Source organism: Lathyrus oleraceus, chromosome 7 (genome assembly GCF_024323335.1).
Source record: "Lathyrus oleraceus cultivar Zhongwan6 chromosome 7, CAAS_Psat_ZW6_1.0, whole genome shotgun sequence".
NCBI lineage: Eukaryota > Viridiplantae > Streptophyta > Magnoliopsida > Fabales > Fabaceae > Lathyrus > Lathyrus oleraceus.
The window spans coordinates 73,897,896-73,916,978 of NC_066585.1; the positions used below are offsets into that span (position 1 = coordinate 73,897,896).

The 19,083-nt window shown below is 33.9% G+C and overlaps 2 protein-coding genes across 4 annotated transcripts; one reads left to right on the forward strand and one right to left on the reverse strand.

Annotated features, from left to right (window-relative positions):
• Positions 1-1,413: 1,413 nt before the first annotated feature.
• Positions 1,414-7,647, forward strand: LOC127106196 (uncharacterized). 3 transcript variants are annotated; one of them, XM_051043489.1, is made up of 14 exons: positions 1,414-1,611; positions 1,706-1,772; positions 1,876-1,986; positions 2,679-2,776; positions 3,306-3,389; positions 3,514-3,650; positions 3,790-3,862; positions 3,953-3,998; positions 4,142-4,251; positions 4,350-4,457; positions 4,534-4,593; positions 5,347-5,408; positions 6,516-6,828; positions 6,946-7,647. In XM_051043489.1, exons 1-14 carry the CDS (start codon positions 1,534-1,536, stop codon positions 7,147-7,149), a joined length of 1,551 nt encoding a protein of 516 aa, XP_050899446.1. In that variant the 5' UTR covers positions 1,414-1,533; the 3' UTR covers positions 7,150-7,647. The 3 variants fall into 3 exon arrangements, with proteins under 3 accessions (XP_050899446.1, XP_050899445.1, XP_050899447.1); XM_051043488.1 differs by having other exon boundaries at positions 3,790-3,998; XM_051043490.1 differs by lacking the exons at positions 1,414-1,611; positions 2,679-2,776 and having other exon boundaries at positions 3,790-3,998.
• Positions 7,648-7,964: 317 nt separating this feature from the next.
• On the reverse strand, positions 7,965-10,206 carry LOC127106197 (mitochondrial phosphate carrier protein 3, mitochondrial). Its single transcript, XM_051043491.1, has 6 exons — positions 9,756-10,206; positions 9,302-9,663; positions 9,085-9,128; positions 8,569-8,783; positions 8,331-8,455; positions 7,965-8,188 (listed from the first exon to the last, which is right to left on the reverse strand). Exons 1-6 carry the CDS (start codon positions 10,038-10,040, stop codon positions 8,137-8,139), a joined length of 1,083 nt encoding a protein of 360 aa, XP_050899448.1. The 5' UTR covers positions 10,041-10,206; the 3' UTR covers positions 7,965-8,136.
• Between the last annotated feature and the right edge of the window lie 8,877 nt (positions 10,207-19,083).

Here is a 19,083-nt window from a genome sequence, read left to right on the forward strand (position 1 = left end):
TGGTACATAAGATGGTTCTTTAGGGTGTCACATTCATACATGATGCATGCTGCTTCAGGAGATCCGCCGAGACTAACTTATTAGGAGATACTAGAGAAAGAGCAGGCTCAGCTAGATCATAGTGATGATGCCTTGCCTAAGTGTCGTCGCATAATGGAGATTGCATAGGTAGACATTGACGAAGGTATCTTCCCTGATAGGTCTGGTGTCAATCGAGTCCTAGATGCCATCATCGCGGAGGCACATGAGGCATTATTGTTCCAAAGATATCGCCGAAGGATAGGGGGATTGATGACCAATGAGATAGAGCAGACAAAGGAGGTAAATGAGAGGTTATCAGACACACACAATAGTAGTCTCTTATTATTTTGTTGTAGTATTATAGCCTGTACTTTATTTTGACGGTCTTACTACAATTTGGATCTCGAATGTACGATATTTTAGACATGTATTGCTATTTTATTTTCGACACACATAATAATAGTCTCTTATTATTATGTATGTCAATTTATTTATTTTTGATCCTACATTATACTTCATCTGAACATAGATAAACAACCTATAACATTAAATACCTGTTTTGATACATTTCGGAGATGTATCTCCGGAATATCCACAAATATGCATCTCTAGTACAATTCAAATATAAATGGCTTCTAAGTTAGTTGTATTGAATGTTTAAAATTGTTCCGGAAATGCATCTATGGAATATTTCAACGTTTATTCAAAAATAGGTGCGTTCGTAGATGCATCTTCGAAAACTAAAGACATTTAAATAATTTCGTATAATGGCTAAGAAATATTTAGGGTGTATTAAGAAATTCTTTAAAAATATGCCTAAGTGACTTGGGCCCAAGGTCCATAAATTTTAGTTTAAAATTATTATTAATTAATTTATGGGTTTAATGGGTATGTACTGACAATGTAATTTTTTTTTTACACTGTCATCCAATAGGAATATATCATTTTGTCATGTCATACAAGTATTTTAAAATTTTCAGTCTGACATGACGGGATGCATGGTCGTCATTGGTTGACAGTGTAAAATAAATTTACACTGTCAGTGCATCATCCTTTTTCTCTTAATTTATTATGTAAAAATACTAACTAATTAAAATTATTTATATAAAAAAGTATTAAATAATAATAATTATTTTATGTCATTAAAATTAATTTTTAATTTTTTTATTCTAATCATCAAGATCAAATCAAAGAGAGTACAGAAATCTCAAAAGAAATAAAATTAAAAAATTAAAAGATTAATTTTTAAAATGGAAAAATTTTAAATTAAAAATTTTAAATTAAAGAATTAAAAGAGCATTAAGTCTATTTTTTTTTTTATTTTTTTTATGTTTTCCCTTTTTTTAGAAAATTTTCTTTGATAAAACTATAATGTTATTAAAACCAGATATATGAAGAAATATTTATCCCTGCAATTGCAGCTTATCCTAAAACCCATAAACCCTATCAACCGCAACGATGCACCGAAACCATAATAATTGAATTAACCACAACTCTTTCATTTCTATTTCCATGGCAATTCCCACCTTAAACTTAGTATGCAAATCCAATCTTCATCTTCGTCCTCTCCCATTCCAATGTCTCCGCAAGGTACCACTTTATATCTCAACATTTAAACTAATTGCTCAAATCCATTTTTTCTTTCTTTTGATTTTGTATGTAATTCTTTCTTTCCCGTTTCTAGGTTGTGCCAAGATCCGTACCTTCTGTTGAACCAGAGGAATCTAATAGAGACTCAAATCGAAAACAAGGTAAGTGAAATTAATTACTGATAAATTCAATTGAAGAACAATAGTGCTCAATTTGAGTTTTATTGGGGTTTTTTATTTTTTTTTATTTTGAATTTTGATGAAGTAAATAAGAAGGCACCAGCATGGAAGAAGTTTAATTCCAAAGAGCTTGGATTTCGAAATTCTATGATTACTAGTCCAATTAAAAAGGTTCTCAATGCGTTGAAGAAAAAGGGTATGTGCTGCTCTTACTCCTCATCATGTATCTGGGTTTTGTGATAAGATTAGAAATGACAATATTAGAGAGAGTGTTGGGTAGCACCTATAGTAGAAAAGATGGTGGAAAATAAACTTAGGTGATTTGGGCATGTAGAGAGAAGACTTGTAAATTCGGTGGTAAAGAGAGTAGATCAGATAGAGAGAAGTCAAACAACTAGGGATAGAGGAAGACTTAGAAAAATTATAAGAGAAGTTATTAAGAAAGATTTCGAGATTAACGATTTGAATAAAAACATGGTCTTGGATAGATCATTACGGTGGAAGTTGATTCATTTAGCCGACCCCATTTATTGGGATAAGGCTTGATTGTTGTTGTTGTTGTGTATCCTAGAAGATATTAGACATAGTTCATTATCACTGAAGTGTGAACGATCCTGCCTTTGACTTATATTTAGAGTAAAATTGATATTAATTTTTCACTTGTGAATTACATTATCAAACAATTCAAATTGATCAAAATTTTCTGTCTATAATCATTCTTCCTGAACATCTTTGTATGTATCTGGAAATATTAATCTTTATGCCGTGGTATATGTTTTGGTGCGTCTGCGCATTACTTAAGTGTGAAATTTCAAGGTTTCTAGGTTTGTGTCTTTGAGTTAAGGGAGGGAAGTGCATAGGTGGTAATCCTTTTTCTTGTTGTTGTAGGGTATAATGTTTACCTTGTAGGAGGCTGTGTACGGGACCTGATACTAATGCAAACACCAAAAGATTTTGATATTATAACTTCAGCAGATCTTAAAGAGGTTATCTTAATTTCCCTTCAATGATGTTGAATCATTTGAGCGATTGCTGCACTATTTTGTTTTGTTGTTTTCTAAATAGCACCACTAATGCTTTGTGCTGCAAAGACTTAAAGGGGAAAAACTCTGGCTGAGCGATGAAAGGAAGGACCATTAGTTTAATCTGATAGTTGTTTTTGTTTGTTTGTTCTCATTTCTCACAAAAACTAAATGTTCTCACTTGAGTCATTTTATATATGTTTATATTTGATCTCTGGTTTTCAAAAGACACTTTGTGTTTTGACTAATCAGATTAGAACTGAGTAGACCCAGTTAAATGAGTAACAAAACTCTCCCAGCCTTGTATTTTCCACTCACAGAATTTGAATTTGAGACCTTATGGGAAATTGAGTTCCTTATCACTCAAACTAGTAGGCACTGGTAGTAACATGCGGACTTTGCATACAATCTAACTTCTAAATTGAAATATATGTTCTGAGCTTGTCCTTTTCTAACCTTAACTTTGCTTGGTAAATCTTGACTCAATTTTTAGGTGATGAGAACGTTTTCATGGTGTGAAATAGTTGGTAAAAGGTTCCCAATATGTCATGTTCATATAGATGGTATCATCGTTGAGGTTGGTATATTTCTATGTTTCTCAAACTGTTTTTACCTTTGGTTAGTTATTCTTACTGTGGGTGATTGCTTGAATTATTTCCTACTCTTCTTTTCATGATAGTTTTATTCTCCCTTCCAATTAGGTTTCAAGTTTTTACACTGCCACCAGAGGCAAGCCTGGTAGACACTTCGCTCATGATATCGAGGCACCTAAGGGATGTGACAAGGAGGACTATCTTCGTTGGAGGAATTGTTTGAATAGAGATTTTACAATCAACGGGTAATGCACCAATTCTTTCAATTTCAAAAACAGAAACTCTATTCCCTTTATTGTTTTGCTGCAAATGTTTGTTTATGACATTTCCACTATATTTACAATACAGCCCTTTCTGCTGTTAACCAAATTTTCACTCTTTCAGGTTTATGTTTGATCCATTTGCAAAAATTGTATATGATTACGTGGGAGGAATGGAAGATATTATAAAAGCGAAAGTGTGCATGTATCTCTTTGATGCCGCGGTTTCTTATATTTCTTTTTTTAATCAGAAATTTAAACTTTCCATCATAATTTTATGTAAACAGGTCCGAACCATAGCTCCTGCAGCTACTTCTTTTCAGGAGGACTGTGGTGAGTTTTGGGTGACAATTCACAATAGAAAAACCTATTTTCTCACTATTACTCATATTTTGGGCTGTGTAAACTTCATTGAACATACCTTCTCTTCTGAATAGTGAATACATAGGTCTTTCTGCCTCCATTTGTTTCTGCAGCTCGCATTCTTCGTGCAATTAGAATTACTGCTCGCTTGGGGTTTAGTATTTCAAGTGAAACCGCTCGTTCTATTAAAAATCTTTCATATTCAGTATTGCGTCTTGATAAGGTATTTAAAATGTTACTTCTTCTCTCTGCTTTATCCTATACATAGACGAGAATATTATGCGGCTTAGATATCCCTCCTTAACTGTTTTTGTCTTTTAGGGTAGGCTTCTGATGGAAATGAATTATATGCTAGCATATGGATCTGGTGAAGCTTCTTTGAGGTTATTATGGAAACTCGGCCTTCTAGATATTCTTCTTCCCTTTCAGGTAGTTGATGATTCTGCATTCTAATTTCTAAAGCTTAATCATGGAATGCTAGCTCACTTCTCTTTTGACATTACAGGCTCTTTATTTTGTTCGTCATGGATTTCGGAGACGGGACAAAAGAACGAATATGCTTTTGGTAACTCCATTTCTCCTTATAACTTGTAGGATTCAAGTTATGTATGTATTTATTGGTCTATTGGTCTATCGGTAATACCATACAAACGACAAGTTTCTTAGACTACTTAACTTTTTGGTTATAAACACATACTTGCTCTGTTATCCTCAATCTTTGGTCCTTTAAGGTTTGGGCACACATATTAAGAAACAATAAATTTAGTTCTTGTAAGAGTACACAAGGAAAAACATGCTAAATTGTATCTTGGTTTCCTAAAACAATCAAAGTTTTGGAACAAAAATAAAAAGCTTAGAAGACCATACATTAGGGACAGAAGGAGTATATGTCTATGAACTAATGGAATTCTTTCTTCCCTACTTTTACATACTCCTTGCAAAGTATTAAACCAGAATATTCACAATATTGAGTTCCTTGGTTTCAGTACCTGAGGATATTTGAATGTTTATTTTTATCAAACATCTAGAGTAACTAGAGTACTTATCAGCATAGTTAGGTGCTCGGTGTTATTTGAGTAACTTTGGTATCTGACTTTGAACAATAAAGAGATACTCCTTTTAAAAGAGACAGAAGACTTTCAAGTTCCGAACAGAAAATGGAAGGGGCCAGGTGGGGGTTTATTTTTCTTAATTTGCATATGGCTTGGTAGATTATCTCAGAATTTTTCTGTTTTACTTGAATAGCAATTTTAAAATGCACGACATTTTTTGCACCACTGGCACATTTTTTATTGGATTTTTGGAATTTGATGTGCAGTCTTTCTTCTTCAATTTGGATAAACTTTTGGCACCTAACCGTCCGTGTCATAGCTGCTTATGGTAAGATCCATGCAACGACAATGCCTATTTCTTGTTTTTACAGAGAATTTTAGGCTCCATTTACTGTGAAAATGTTACATATTTTTATTTTTTAAAATCTGTGTTAATTTTACTTGCTAACAAGGAAATACCAACTCCTGAAGTGAACAATTGTGTGCATTTTTTTAAAACAAGGAAAATGCCAAAAAATATTACATCAATTATTTTTATTAATGTGTCATTGCTACCTTGCATTTCGCCTTCTCTCCATCACAATGTTTCACTTTAAGAGTCTCGCATCTTATGAGTAAGTTAAAATGAACACATTTTAAAATGAAAAATAGGAAATGTTTTCATAAAGTAACGAGACCTTATTTTCCCTGTTCATATTTATCGTCAAGCCCTTAACCAATAACTTTATTGTGTTATGAAGCAGTTCAAGTTTTAAAATTATCCTGTTGCTATTACTTTGTTAAATTTCCAGTGCCTATGCTTGCCATGGAATGTTCTGTAATATCTGTACATTGATCTTAGACCAATACTTTTTCACGTGCAATAACACAATCTAACTTGGAGATGGTTTGAGATCTTACATGAGATGAAACCCAGGGTTTTTTACTCTCCTATGCATAAAGAGATGATCTCTAACCATAGGGTAAAGTTCTTTCTGTGATCATCTATACCATCTTTTGCCTTAGGGGGGAACTAGTTTTTGACCACGAGGCCAAAGCTGTTTCTCAGTGCCATTGGATTTGTTGGGTGCCAGGATGAAGAACGTTGCACCTGCTTCAAAGAATTAATGTTTTCTATATCATTGCTGTTTTCTATTTTTTTAAATCAACGCCAGGTTTCAGTTCTTCAGAAATTTATTTTCAAATTGATGCTTTGGGAGCCTTTATTGAAGTCAGTTATATATCTAAATTGTTGGGTGACTTTTACATTTTAATTTTCTTTATATTGAGTTTTCTTTTCATATTTCTCTTCAATGTTAAGAATAGGTTCTAAAACGTAGAACTGTTTAGTTTCATGTGATATAAATATCCGACATACATGACTGGAAAGATTTACGGGCTGATTGAATACATTTGGGTCATCACGGTAATACTCATAAGGAATCTATGCTTTCAGGGTTGGTATCCTTGCATTGCATAAATCTTTGAGTGATGAACCAAGGAATCCCTTGGTGATTGCTGCATTTAGCCTTGCAGTTCATAATGGTGGAAATTTGTCGGAAGCGGTAGACATAGCTAGGAGGATTAACAAACCACACGATATCAGATTTCCTGAATTATCAGATCCCTACGATCTAAAAGCAAAGGCTTTGGAAAACGAGGTTTTGGATCTTGCAGAGTCTGTTAAAGTTTCACTGTTGCAGATGACATCTAGGCGCTCGGTAGCTCGAGCCATGACTGACTATCCTCAAGCTCCTCATTCAGATATCGTAAGCATATCTTTTATGTTGATTTTACACGTACTTTGTTGATGTGTTGGTTTAAAACGATACTGATTAACATCATTAGTCTGTAGTTTGTATTATTAATCTTTTACAATTTGACAGGTGTTCATCCCATTAGGAATGTACCTAAAAGCTCTAAGCATTTTTGACTGTCTGAAGGAAAGTGGTGGTAAGAAATTCTCATCCAAGAAAGGCAGAAAAATTGATTATAAATCCTTAGCTCGTGGTGACCTACTAGAAACACGGCACTTGTTTGCAAGGATTGTATTTGACACTGTATATCCACAAAGCCTTGGCCAGTCCTAAATGACCATTGGATTTTCAGGACATTAGTTTGAAGTTTTATTAGACATTGGGAGAAAATTGATGCCAGAGGAAACATTCAATCATAGGGGAACGGTTAGTCGGATCAAAATTGGAACAAAAGTGCTTGATCAGATTCCAGCATCTGACATTTGAGTGGTACTTGCTGAAATCATCACTAACTGTCATGGGTAGTGACAACTTCTGGATGAGACTTATCTTGCTACGCAAGGTACCTAACTTGAAGAATAAATAATCGGTGGAAAAAATCATAAAAGAGGAAAACGTGTCCATCTCCCAAAGTTAACCTATTTATTTTTTATTCCAATTTATTTATTTTAGTCATAGAATAATTCCTTTATCAAGTATGAAACTTCCATATTGTTCTTATAGTGTTATGCAAGCAAGTGTTATACTACTAAAGTTTAACATTGATGTTGTACGTACAACAAATTCAGATGGCAAAGTCTTGAAATTAAAGTTCAACATTTTAAAATCCAATCTCTTTTGCCAGCTGTTTTACTCTTTTAGCTCAACAATGCAAAAGTAAATAAAAATAACTCAAATGGTTTTTGATACGGTATTATCGATGAACTTTTAGGTATAGTGGATATAAGATGAGAAATTTTACTCTAACAGTAGATGCAGTACATTTGCTTTTTTACACCATAACACTGGTTATTATATATTTTACAGGACACATGCCAAAAAAATGTCATATCCTCAACATAACTAAGAAGAACATAGATATGATTAAATTTGAAAATTTTCAAACTATTGTTACACTGACAACCAGTGAGCATGATAAAAAGTACCAATTGAAGAAAAGTTAAATGAAGGATAATCTCAACAATCATATTAATTATATAATAATGTGCTGGTTCTTTGGTAAAGCAGGCTTTAACTGAGAAGCATTAGAAATCTAACATTATTTGTCTGTCAAAACAATCTCTGTTCTGCATAACCTAGCATGAGTAGTTTGAATGGTTTCTAATTCGTAGGTGTAGGTACTGGAGCGGGAGCAGCTCCACCCGTAGTTGGCCTGAAAGATCAAACAGAAAAAACATCATGGAGCAACTATACATATATGGTGGAAGCTTTGAAACAGACATAGACATGAACAACGAACACAAGATAAGACTATGACACATAGACATTAACAATAATTTAAGAAAGGTACTTACAATCCTACAAATACTTTAAAAGAATCATAGAGACCCCACTGAGCTCCGGTTAGTGTTCCAATCATAACTATACGAAGAGGAAGGCCGCGAGTGAAAAGACCAACTACTCCAATCTTCTTCACTGCCTGCAAATTCATTAGTGAAAAGACTCAAAGTAAGCAAACATTACACACAGGAACATAATATGGTGGATGCTGTTTTTGTTCATATATATGAAAGCATGCATGCATGAACTCACATCACCAACAGTGGCTCCCTTGGCATTGTTGAGAAAAGAAACAAGATTATCAGCAGGGTGTGAGACAATTGCACACAGTACACCTGCAACATATCCTGCTGCAAAACTCACTCCAAGCTGCTTACTTTTGCTGCATTGCGCTTTCGGAGTTGGAATGGCATATTTGTAGATCATCTCCACAATAGTCTCAAAGGAAGCAAATTTCATCATAGTGTCTGATAGAACCCAAAATGCGTGTTAGGACGAAGAGCAAAGAAAATTTTAAAATTGCATACTATCGCAAGCATGGAATTTTGCATCTAACAGAATGTGTAATGTAAAATTTTACACAATACAGACATAAAAGTATGAGTTATTAGTTGTTTTACGACTGTTTCAGCTTGAGTTCAAACTCGGACTCTCCCGGTTGATTCGACTTTAACTGAAACTCGTTAACCACTTGAACGGCTTGGTTAAACATGGAAAGAGTTTGTTCCATCAAATATAAAACTATTTGACATGATTTCGAAGACTTACATGGTATCTGACGGCCCCAGAGAGGAACAAGTCCTCTATACAACCTGCACATCATATCAAATTCTGATCAAATTTAGAGCTTACAAAATCAAAAACTACTGATGTACTATGAAGCGCATACACAAAAATGAACACCAGACACAGACGTGAGTGCTGCATAGTAACATAGCTCATGCATGGATGATAAGAAACAACATAATACTAGAGGCAAAAGTACCCGGAAACACCATCTGCCTTGATAAACTTGGGCAACCCGTCGGACAAACCACGAGCATATCCAGGCTGAGTTTGTACCCGAACCTTGACAGCCTCCATAGGACAAAGGGCAATATCAGCAATAACTTCTGCCGAAGCCGAACCAGCTAGATATATGAAAGTTTTGTACTTGACTGCATTCTCTACTCCTGCAAGATCTGAGTAATACTTTTTGAAGAATTCATAAAATCCAAACTTGCATGCTCCTTGAGCACTATAACCAAACAAAGTTGGCACCCAGCCTTTGAAGAAACCTCTAGCACCTTGCTCCTTCAGCAAAACTCCAAATCCTGATGTAATGCTCTTATACTTTGCAGGGTCAATCTGATAAAAAAAAATAACAACAAAGATAAAAAAAATTCTATTTTATTTATCTTTCGACGTGAAAACCAGAATAATATATTTTACGTGTATACCTGCATGTTGCACTTGACGAGATCAAGAGGAGTCACAGCCATGTGGGTGAGGCCACAGCTGAAGACGCCACCGGCGCTGCATGCAGCGTAGAAAGCAGGAGAAAACATGGGGATACTACTCTCGACGGGTGAAGGGATCATCATAGGAGTATTATTCCTACGTGGTCGTGGTGATGATGATGGTGCATGGTTGATTGAAGAAGTATCCAAATGGGAGAGTGCATTTGATGTGTAAAGAAATCCAGGAACAAGAGGGTGGCGAGATGATTTGTCAAAGAAAGCCATTGTTGTGAATGTGAGTGTGTGTGTGTGTTTGTGTTTATGTTTCTAACTAACTAAGAAAATGTGGAAAATGAGAAAGAGATGTTTGAGTGGAAGAGGTAGATTTATGAGCGAGCGATAAAAGAGGAGGGTTTGTGGTTAGAAAATGGGAGTGGCACGTTGTTTTTAGTATGAAAATGAAGGGAGAGAAAGAAAAGAAAAAAAGAGAGCAAGAGAAGAGAGGTAATATATGGGATGTGTCCATGATTTTCGTTTACCCTTTGAATTTGTACACCCTTCCAAAATTACAGGTTAGTTAATGCACCACCTTCACTCTTCACTATATTACATATGTTAGTTTTATTTAATCTAACATTTACACCATTACTTGATATTGGTATTATAAAAATGAAAAATTATAATATTCATAAATATTTTGTAACATATCATATTTGAAATGTATTTGAAGTGTAAGGGTTCGAGTCTCAGTATCAACAATTTTCCATATTTTTGATATAAAATAGGTTTATCTTTGTATATCATTACAGTTCATATTATCAACTGTAATATAAGATGTTATCATTTTATCACAGTTCTTATTATCAACTGTGGTGAATAAAATGATATTTTCTGAAATATTCTATTCTTTATGACTATGTTTAGACACGGGAGATCCGAGGTACGACCAAGAATATCGACGTGTATAACTTAAGATGAGTGAACTTTTTGCCGACTTTGACTTGTAGGTAAGAAAGGTGAATGGAAAAATTAACGAGGATGGAGATAAAGTGAGTGTTGCAAACTTGTGTGAAAGATTCAGAATGACATCCTTTCAAATTTAACACAAGTTTGCCGTTCTTACTTTAACTTCATCCTCATTTCATTGTGGATGTCATTCTGGGACATATACGTTTTTGAAATATTTTATGAGTTGATATATTGTTGTTAGTAATAAAAGTTGTATGTTGTATGTAGTTTATGATATCTTGTTGATGATTTTGTTGTTGCTAATAAGAGTTGTTTGTTTTTATCTTGTATGTTATTTAAGGTTTATTGTTGATGAATGTTGTTGTTAAGGTTTGTTTACTAGATGAGTTTATTATATCTTATGTGGTTTTAGTGTTTTTCCAACCCCTTACCGAATATATAACTTTTCGGATTGCATTAGAAAATTATAATATGATACACCATTCAATGTTAGACAAGAATTCTTTAATCCATTGTCTGCATTTCACTCTTTAACGTTTAGGACTTGACTTAATGCTTCTAGTTCTTCAACCGCTCCTTCCTCCATCTTTAATTTTGTCTGCCAAGTAAATAATATTTTGCAAAATGAACTAGAGGTGAAGGAATGAGAGGTTGAAGAACTAAGAGCATTGAAACAAAATCTAACCGTTAAAGAGCAAAATGCGGATAATGAGATAAAATATTCTTGTCTAGCATTGAGAGGTGTAAATTGTTCTTCTACTATAACTTAATTTGTCATATTATAATATTTTAGATCAAATTAAAGATTATATGTTTAGTGAGTATTGACACTACGCCAAAAACTGGAATAGACAGCGCCCCTTAGAGGGCGCTTTATTACAAAAGCGCACTCTAAAGTGAAGAGAAAAAATAAGGAGCATACTATTGGAATAGACAGCGCACTTTAGAGGGCGCTTTTGTAACAAAGCGCACTCTAAAGTGAAGCGAAAAAATAATGAGGAAATGTAGGGACACCAATAGAGGACGCTTTATTGAAAGCGCCCTCTAAGGGTAACCTTAGAGGGCGCTTTTAAAAAAGCGCTCTCTATGTCCATGTACATTTCCAGTTTATAAGACGCTTTTGGAAAGCCTTAGAGAGTGCTTTTAGAAGCGCCCTCTTAGGCCCCCTTTAGAGGGCGCTTTTGTAACAAAGCGCCCTCTAAAGTGAAGCCAAAAAAAAATAATGAGGAAATGGAGGGACAACAATAGAGGGCGCTTTAGTGAAAGCGCCCTCTAAGGTTACCCTTAGAGGGCGCTTTTAAAAAAGCGCTCTCTAAGTCCATGTACATTTCCAGTTTAGAAGGCGCTTTTGGAAAGCCTTAGAGAGCGCTTTCAGAAGCGCCCTCTTAGGCCCCCTTTAGAGGGCGCTTTTTTTACAAAAGCGCCCTCTAAGGTCCCCTTTAGTAAACATTAAAATAATAACATATACTGCATGTCTCTTTATTTTCCCTCTCTATAAGCTATTTCGTTTACGTAACTGGGTTTTCTCTCTACTGCGATTACTCTCTACTGCGATTACTCTCGTCCTCCGTTCGTTCTCCCTCCCTCACCGTCATCGTCGCCGTCGCCTTTTTCTGCTGCTGCGTTCACGTTCACGTCCACCGTCACTGTTCACTTTCTTCTCCATCGTTACTGTCACCTTGAAGGTATTTCTCTTCTCCATCGTTACCGTTCACTTTCTTCATGTGTTTGATTAGGGCATTTTCTAAACTTAGTTTTACATTTTGTGCATTATGTTGATTAATGTTGTTTAGGGCAAACTGAGTTTTTTATTTCTGATTGAAAACTGATATCATTTGAAGTGTGTTTGAGCTTATGCTTGGAAGTTTGATGATTATGGATGCAAGTTTGTTCATGTTCCAAACACCATAAGTTTGCATTGGTCTTTTGCATGCAGTAGGTGTGTGTGAGTTTGTATTCAATAATGATAAAAAAAAAGAGTTTAGATTGTTGTAACATGAGAGAAATGGAAGGTATATGAATGTGTTCACGTATTGAATCATTGTCTTACTTGGGTCTTATTGAATCATTTCTATATTACAGATAAAATGGCTAACCAAGACGATACCCATGACACGAATGGATCACGTAACAATGTTGAAAAAGAAATCAAACGAGGATTGACTGTTATGAAGTCAATCATTCGTGCAAGAGACAAGGGTGTAAAATTTGAAGTACATTGGAGTGCTGAAGACCAACTAATTGAGCCTAACGGTTCAATGTTGGCAAGTTACATTGGTTTCCTTGTTCGACAACATATTCCGATTACATGTGATAATTGGAGAAGTCCGGACTTGAAGGTTGGCAAAGAAAAAATATGGTCGGAGATACAGGTACTTACCATATATTGTTATATGTTTTTTTTGTTGACTATTTGTTGACCATATATTGTTATAATATTACTTTATAATAACACACTCCATGTGTATGTTTTTTAGAGATCCTTTCACATCGATGAAAGCCGGCAAAAATATTGTATTCAATTGGCCGGAAAAAGACTCCGAGGATTTCGATCCTTTTTGTCCAACAAATTTCTCAAGGATGAGGAAGGAAAATTTGTTGAAGCAGAACGGCCAATGAAGTATGCCGAGATTATTTCAGCCGATGAATGGAATAACTTTGTCGCCAAACGAAGAAACGAAAAATTCCATGTAATGTCTATTAATTATGGTATTATACAATTGTTAAGTTACTTGGTTCTAATATGCCTTAAACTTTTTTATCCAGGAAGTAAGCGACATAAATCGGAAAAGGGCATCAAAACCCGCGTATCCGTACAAAAAAGGGCGTACGGGATATGCACGGTTACAACAAAGAATTGTGAGTATATTCAAATGCTATGAGCTTATACATTGTCACAATATGTTATAATTGATGATCTTATAATCTAATTCAATGTGTAGCTAGCCGAGGAGAAAAGTGACGCAACATCTCTTCCGGAGCACGTATTATGGAAGGCTGCTCGGGTTGGGAAGGATGGGGCTGTCGTTGAAGCGGTCCAAACTGTTTATGACGAATGTGTAAGTATATGTAACATTATTTCTTTAATTATATCGAAAATTTTGTTAGACATATAATTCATTTTTAATCTCCTCTAATAATATTTCAGGAGACTTTATCCCAAACCTTACCTTCAACCGAGGTCCAGGATTGCAGGAGCGTACTTAGTCGAGTACTAAATGTTCCTGAGTATTCCGGTCGTGTGAGGGGTAAGGGTTTTGGTGTGACTCCGTCGTCATTTTATAAAAAACCAAAAACAAAAAATCCTACCAACAAAGAGGTGATGGAGACCTTGGCGGAGTTAAGGGCACAAGTACTCCAACTGCAAAACGAGAATGCAAGGTATAGAGAGGAAAGGTGCGCCTCCGAGGCAAAAGATACTAGTGACCGAGCTAGTATCAATTGTCAACCGAAATTTCCCGAGGTAATTATATATGTTATTATGAAATTAAAATAGCACTTTTTTACTTGACACATATACACGTTAACAATAACATTTATTATTGGTTTAAGGCATTTCACCTTGTCAGCTGTATCTATCGTCACCAACTTATCGCATGGTTGGCAAGGGAAAAGTGCACAACACTTCGGGTGAATTACTTCACCATAATCCCCTCCCGGTGGGATATATGAAAGTTTCGGTTGACCTTGTATTAGATACCGACGCGCTTCTACCATTACCTGACGTTGTTTCAGAGACAACGTTGATGCGAGAAGCAGTCGGATCCTTTGTTGGATGGCCGTCAGATCTAATTTTCCCAGATGCCGAGGTATATATGTTCTAAATGATTATGAATCTTTAGTATTCACATTTCAATTCAGCTACAATTATGATATTTAATCAATCCTTATTACATGGTAATGTTAGACTCCTACAAGACCCACGCATAAAGCTGGTAAAGGGATTTCAAGACGCATCGAGTCGGTTGCATCTCTAAAAGAGGTACAAATATTATTGAATTATATACGCAACGATTCTGTTGCATCACAAAAAGTCATGATTTAATTTATATGAATTTTTAGGTTCCCGGTCGAAAGTTGAAAAAAGCTGGTAACGATATTTCTCCAACGACGTCCGGGAAAAAATCTCAAATTATGATGCGTCTTGAGAAAATGGTGAATGAGTCGGATATTATGCACGGGGCCATTCGTAGTATAGATTTTGATGAAGGTGTTTTCGGAGCTGCTCATTTCGAAATAATTGCAAAGGAGGACATGCAACAACTTTTTGAACACGACGAATTGGGCATCGCTGTCATTCATACATACATATGGTACTCCGATCAATCTATAATTTACTTAGTTGAACAATTTATTTACACATTTCAATGAGTAGTCTAATGTTTATTATGTTTCTATTTAAGGTATATGTATGTAACATTGCTGCGGGGAACTGAATTGTGTAACCGTTTCAAATTTATTGCTGCTTCCCGTATCAACGCAACGTTAATAACGAAAAATCCAACATCCGTAAAGAATGATCTAGTCGATAGATTCATGGCGGCCGACGATAATACTACACCCAGTTTGTATTTTTTACCGTTTAATTCTGGCAACGGGTTAGATTTTCTTTCTAATAATTTCATTCTAATCTATGTATATCTTTTACGTAGAAAATTTTCATTCATCTAAATTTTTGTTTTATTTTACAGTGGTCACTGGGTGTTGGTTGCTATGGATCTTTCGAGACTAATAGTGTATTATCTCGATTCGTTATCGGGTGATTGGAGTAAATATCCGAGTATGAAGAAGACGGTTGACGCGTAAGTGAAATTCCCCTAAATATTCGTGTGTATTTGTATATTTAATTATGTCTGTCAGATTGATCTCAATATACGTTTTTATTTTGTTAGGGCAATAATAAAATTTAGATCGAAAAAGAATTATCGCAATAGGAAGGACATTACCTGGATCAGAGTTCAGGTATATATTAAGTATCTTATTTTTGCTTATAATAGTGTTGTTTTTTTTGCTTATAATAGTGTTTGTAAGAAATTAACTATATATATATTGTTTGTTTTTCTGTGTAGTGTCCTCAGCAAAATAATTCGGTCGATTGCGGATTTTTTGTATTGAGATTTATGAGAGATATCATTGCGTTGAATCGTATAGACATCCCAAAAATGGTATGGAATAATAACTTAGGGTTTATTTTAATATTATCGGATATTTCATCTAATTTGTTACTAAATCATGAATATGTTTTATTCTCTTAATTGTAGTACTTTGAGGAATACAAATCTTACTCAAGAGCTCATTTGGATGAAATGAAGGATGAATTGTGTCAATTCATTGTTGATCAAAGAATCATATAGCTAGGTTGTATATTGTTGTACATATATGTATGGAATGTTGTTGTTGTATGCTGTTGTTGTATATATGTTGTATATTGTTGTTGTACTTTTACTAAATCATGAATATGTTGTTGTATATTGTTGATCAAAGAATCATATATTATGTTGTATATATGGAGGATTAATGTTGTATATAAATGGATTCATGTTGTATATATCAATGGATCAATGGTGTATAACATTGGATTAAAGGATGAAATCAATATGAATTTTACACTTTTGCAGTATGCGAACAGGTTACCAATTAAATATCCACTGTTTTTCAAACAAATTTTTTTAAAATAACTAACACTTTAGATGGCGCTTTCTGTAGGAAGCGCCCTCTAAACATTTTACATTGACAACTTTAGAGGGCGCTTTGTCCAGAAAGCGCCCTCTAAACACTTTACATTGACAACTTTAGAGGGCGCTTAACACTTTAGAGGGCGCTTTCTGTAGGAAGCGCCCTCTAAACATTTTACATTGACAACTTTAGAGGGCACTTTGTCCAGAAAGCGCCCTCTAAACACTTTACATTGACAACTTTAGAGGGCGCTTTTTCCAGAAAGCGCCCTCTAAACACTTTACATTGACAACTTTAAAGGGCGCTTTTTCCAGAAAGCGCCCTCTAAGGTGTCCCTTTATGGACCACTCCAGAGGGAGCTTTTTTCTGAAAGCGCACTATAATGTGGCCCTTAAAGGGCCACTTTAGACAACGCTTTCTCCAGGAAAACAAAGCGCTGTCTTTACCTATGCCAGCGCCACTTTAGAGGGTGCTTAAAAGCGCTGTTATAGGCCAAAATAAGCGCCCTCTTTTCCCTTATTTGGCGTAGTGTGACAAAATAAGTATTCAACATAACTTATAATAAACTCAGTATATTTATCACAACAGTTGTTTAACACTACCGTTGTTAAATGTTATGCATAATATCATAACGGTTGTTTCAAGTAACTATTATGATATAGTTTATAATAATGGTAGCGCGACCGTGTTGAAAAACATAATACTTACAACCATCCTACCTCACAACAATTCATTAACCGTAGTAGTATTCATTTTTCAACTATTGTGAAATGAATTTTACGTAGTAGTGATTATTATAGATCATGTTGGAATAAAATTGGTTTATCCCATATCATTTAGGCTTTGATGATAACAAAGTATTTAAAGAACAATTGAGTATAGTGTCATACCCCAATTTTGTATGGGTATTTTAAATTCATCTGATACATTTTCATTTGTCAAATTTTTCATTTTTAATCATATGTATTTTTTATCATCAAATAAAGTCAACATATTATGCATATGTGCATTATAGTAAAAAAGTCAATATAAAGTCAACATTTTACATGTTAAAGAAATTGACTAAAATTGCATTTTTTTTCATTATACATTTTGGAAAATAAATTCATGATCATTGAATTTATCATCAAAATATCCATTTGAATTTTATTAATCCTTTTCATGCATCATAAAACAAAAATCAATGTTTCTAGAAGGTCCAAAATATCTCATTTATTACATCATTATTCAATGCATAAATTTCATAATTATTTCATGCATATATTACATTGTTATTCATTATTTAATTAAATAAGTTTCTAGAAGACATTCACACTTTTTGCATAATTCATAAACTACCATTTTTAGAGTTTGTAAATAAAATCATTCCCATTCACAAATCCCACCAAGAAGCAACACGAGAACAAGCCAAAACTTTTGCACAAAATTCTCTCTAATTTTCAAGTCACATTTTATTCTTCTTTATTTAGGTAAGCTTTTAATTTTTGTGTATTTAATTTTTTTTTGTATTATTATTCATACTACAGTTAATTAATACCTTAATCATCATCATTTTGCATGTAAACTCTATTGATTCAAAATCAAGAGTTTAAAGTATTCTTCAACCTCCATGAGCAAAAGTGATTAAATGTGATTTAATTTTTGTTTATTTAATTTTATTTGTATTATTATTGTTGTTTCACTTAATTAATACCTTAATTATCACCATTTTGAATGTAAACTCTATTGATTCAAAATCAAGAGTTTAAAGTGTTCTTGAACTTCCATGAGCAAAAATGATAAAATGTGATTTCATTTTTTTTTTTGCATTATTATTCTTGTTGCACTTAGTTAGTATATTAATTACCACTATTTTGTATGGAAATTCCATTGATTCAAAATCAAGAGTTTAAAGTGTTATTGAATTTCCTTGAACAAAAAGGGTAAAATGCAAATTGATGATTATTTTACATAAATAATGTATCCAATAACTTCCCAACATCACTCTGAACATGAATCCATGTTTCATTTGTTATGAGAGTGAATAAAATGACCGAATCAAGCAAATATATGCTGCTGCATTTTTGTTAACTTTCGAATTTTGTTGTTTATTTATTGATTCTGAATATATAATTGTGTTCATGAGATCGAGTAGATAAATTTTCATTATTTATTTGCTTGATTATATGAAAAATTGAGAAATTTATAGTGTTTTTACGTTTTTGTTTAAACATTTTTCTTTCATTTTTGTTGCTACGGGAATAATAACCAATTACGGGATTGAGGAAGATGAAGTATCTCTCACACTCCCTGATTGCTCAGCACACCCCTGCAGACTCTCTCTCCTTTGGGCCTAGAGCATTTTCCTAGCTACACCCCCGATATTCAACCTGTTTTTGTCTTTTGTATATTTTTTATTTGTTATTTTCTTATTATTGCTTTATTTATTTATTTTTGTTCTTTCTTTTATTTCCTTTAATTTTTTAATTATTTTACCTCTTATATTGATAGTGTTCCCCCTCCCTTTTATTATTTATTTTATACTTTTTTGTTTCTTTATTTTTTTAGTTTATTTTATTGTTTTTTTAGTTCATGAATAATTGTTAATCCAAAAAGATAAAACGACCCTTAAAGTTAATCTTTCAAAAATACTAAAACCAAAGATACTTGATCAACATCAAATATATTTTTCAAAATTATACAA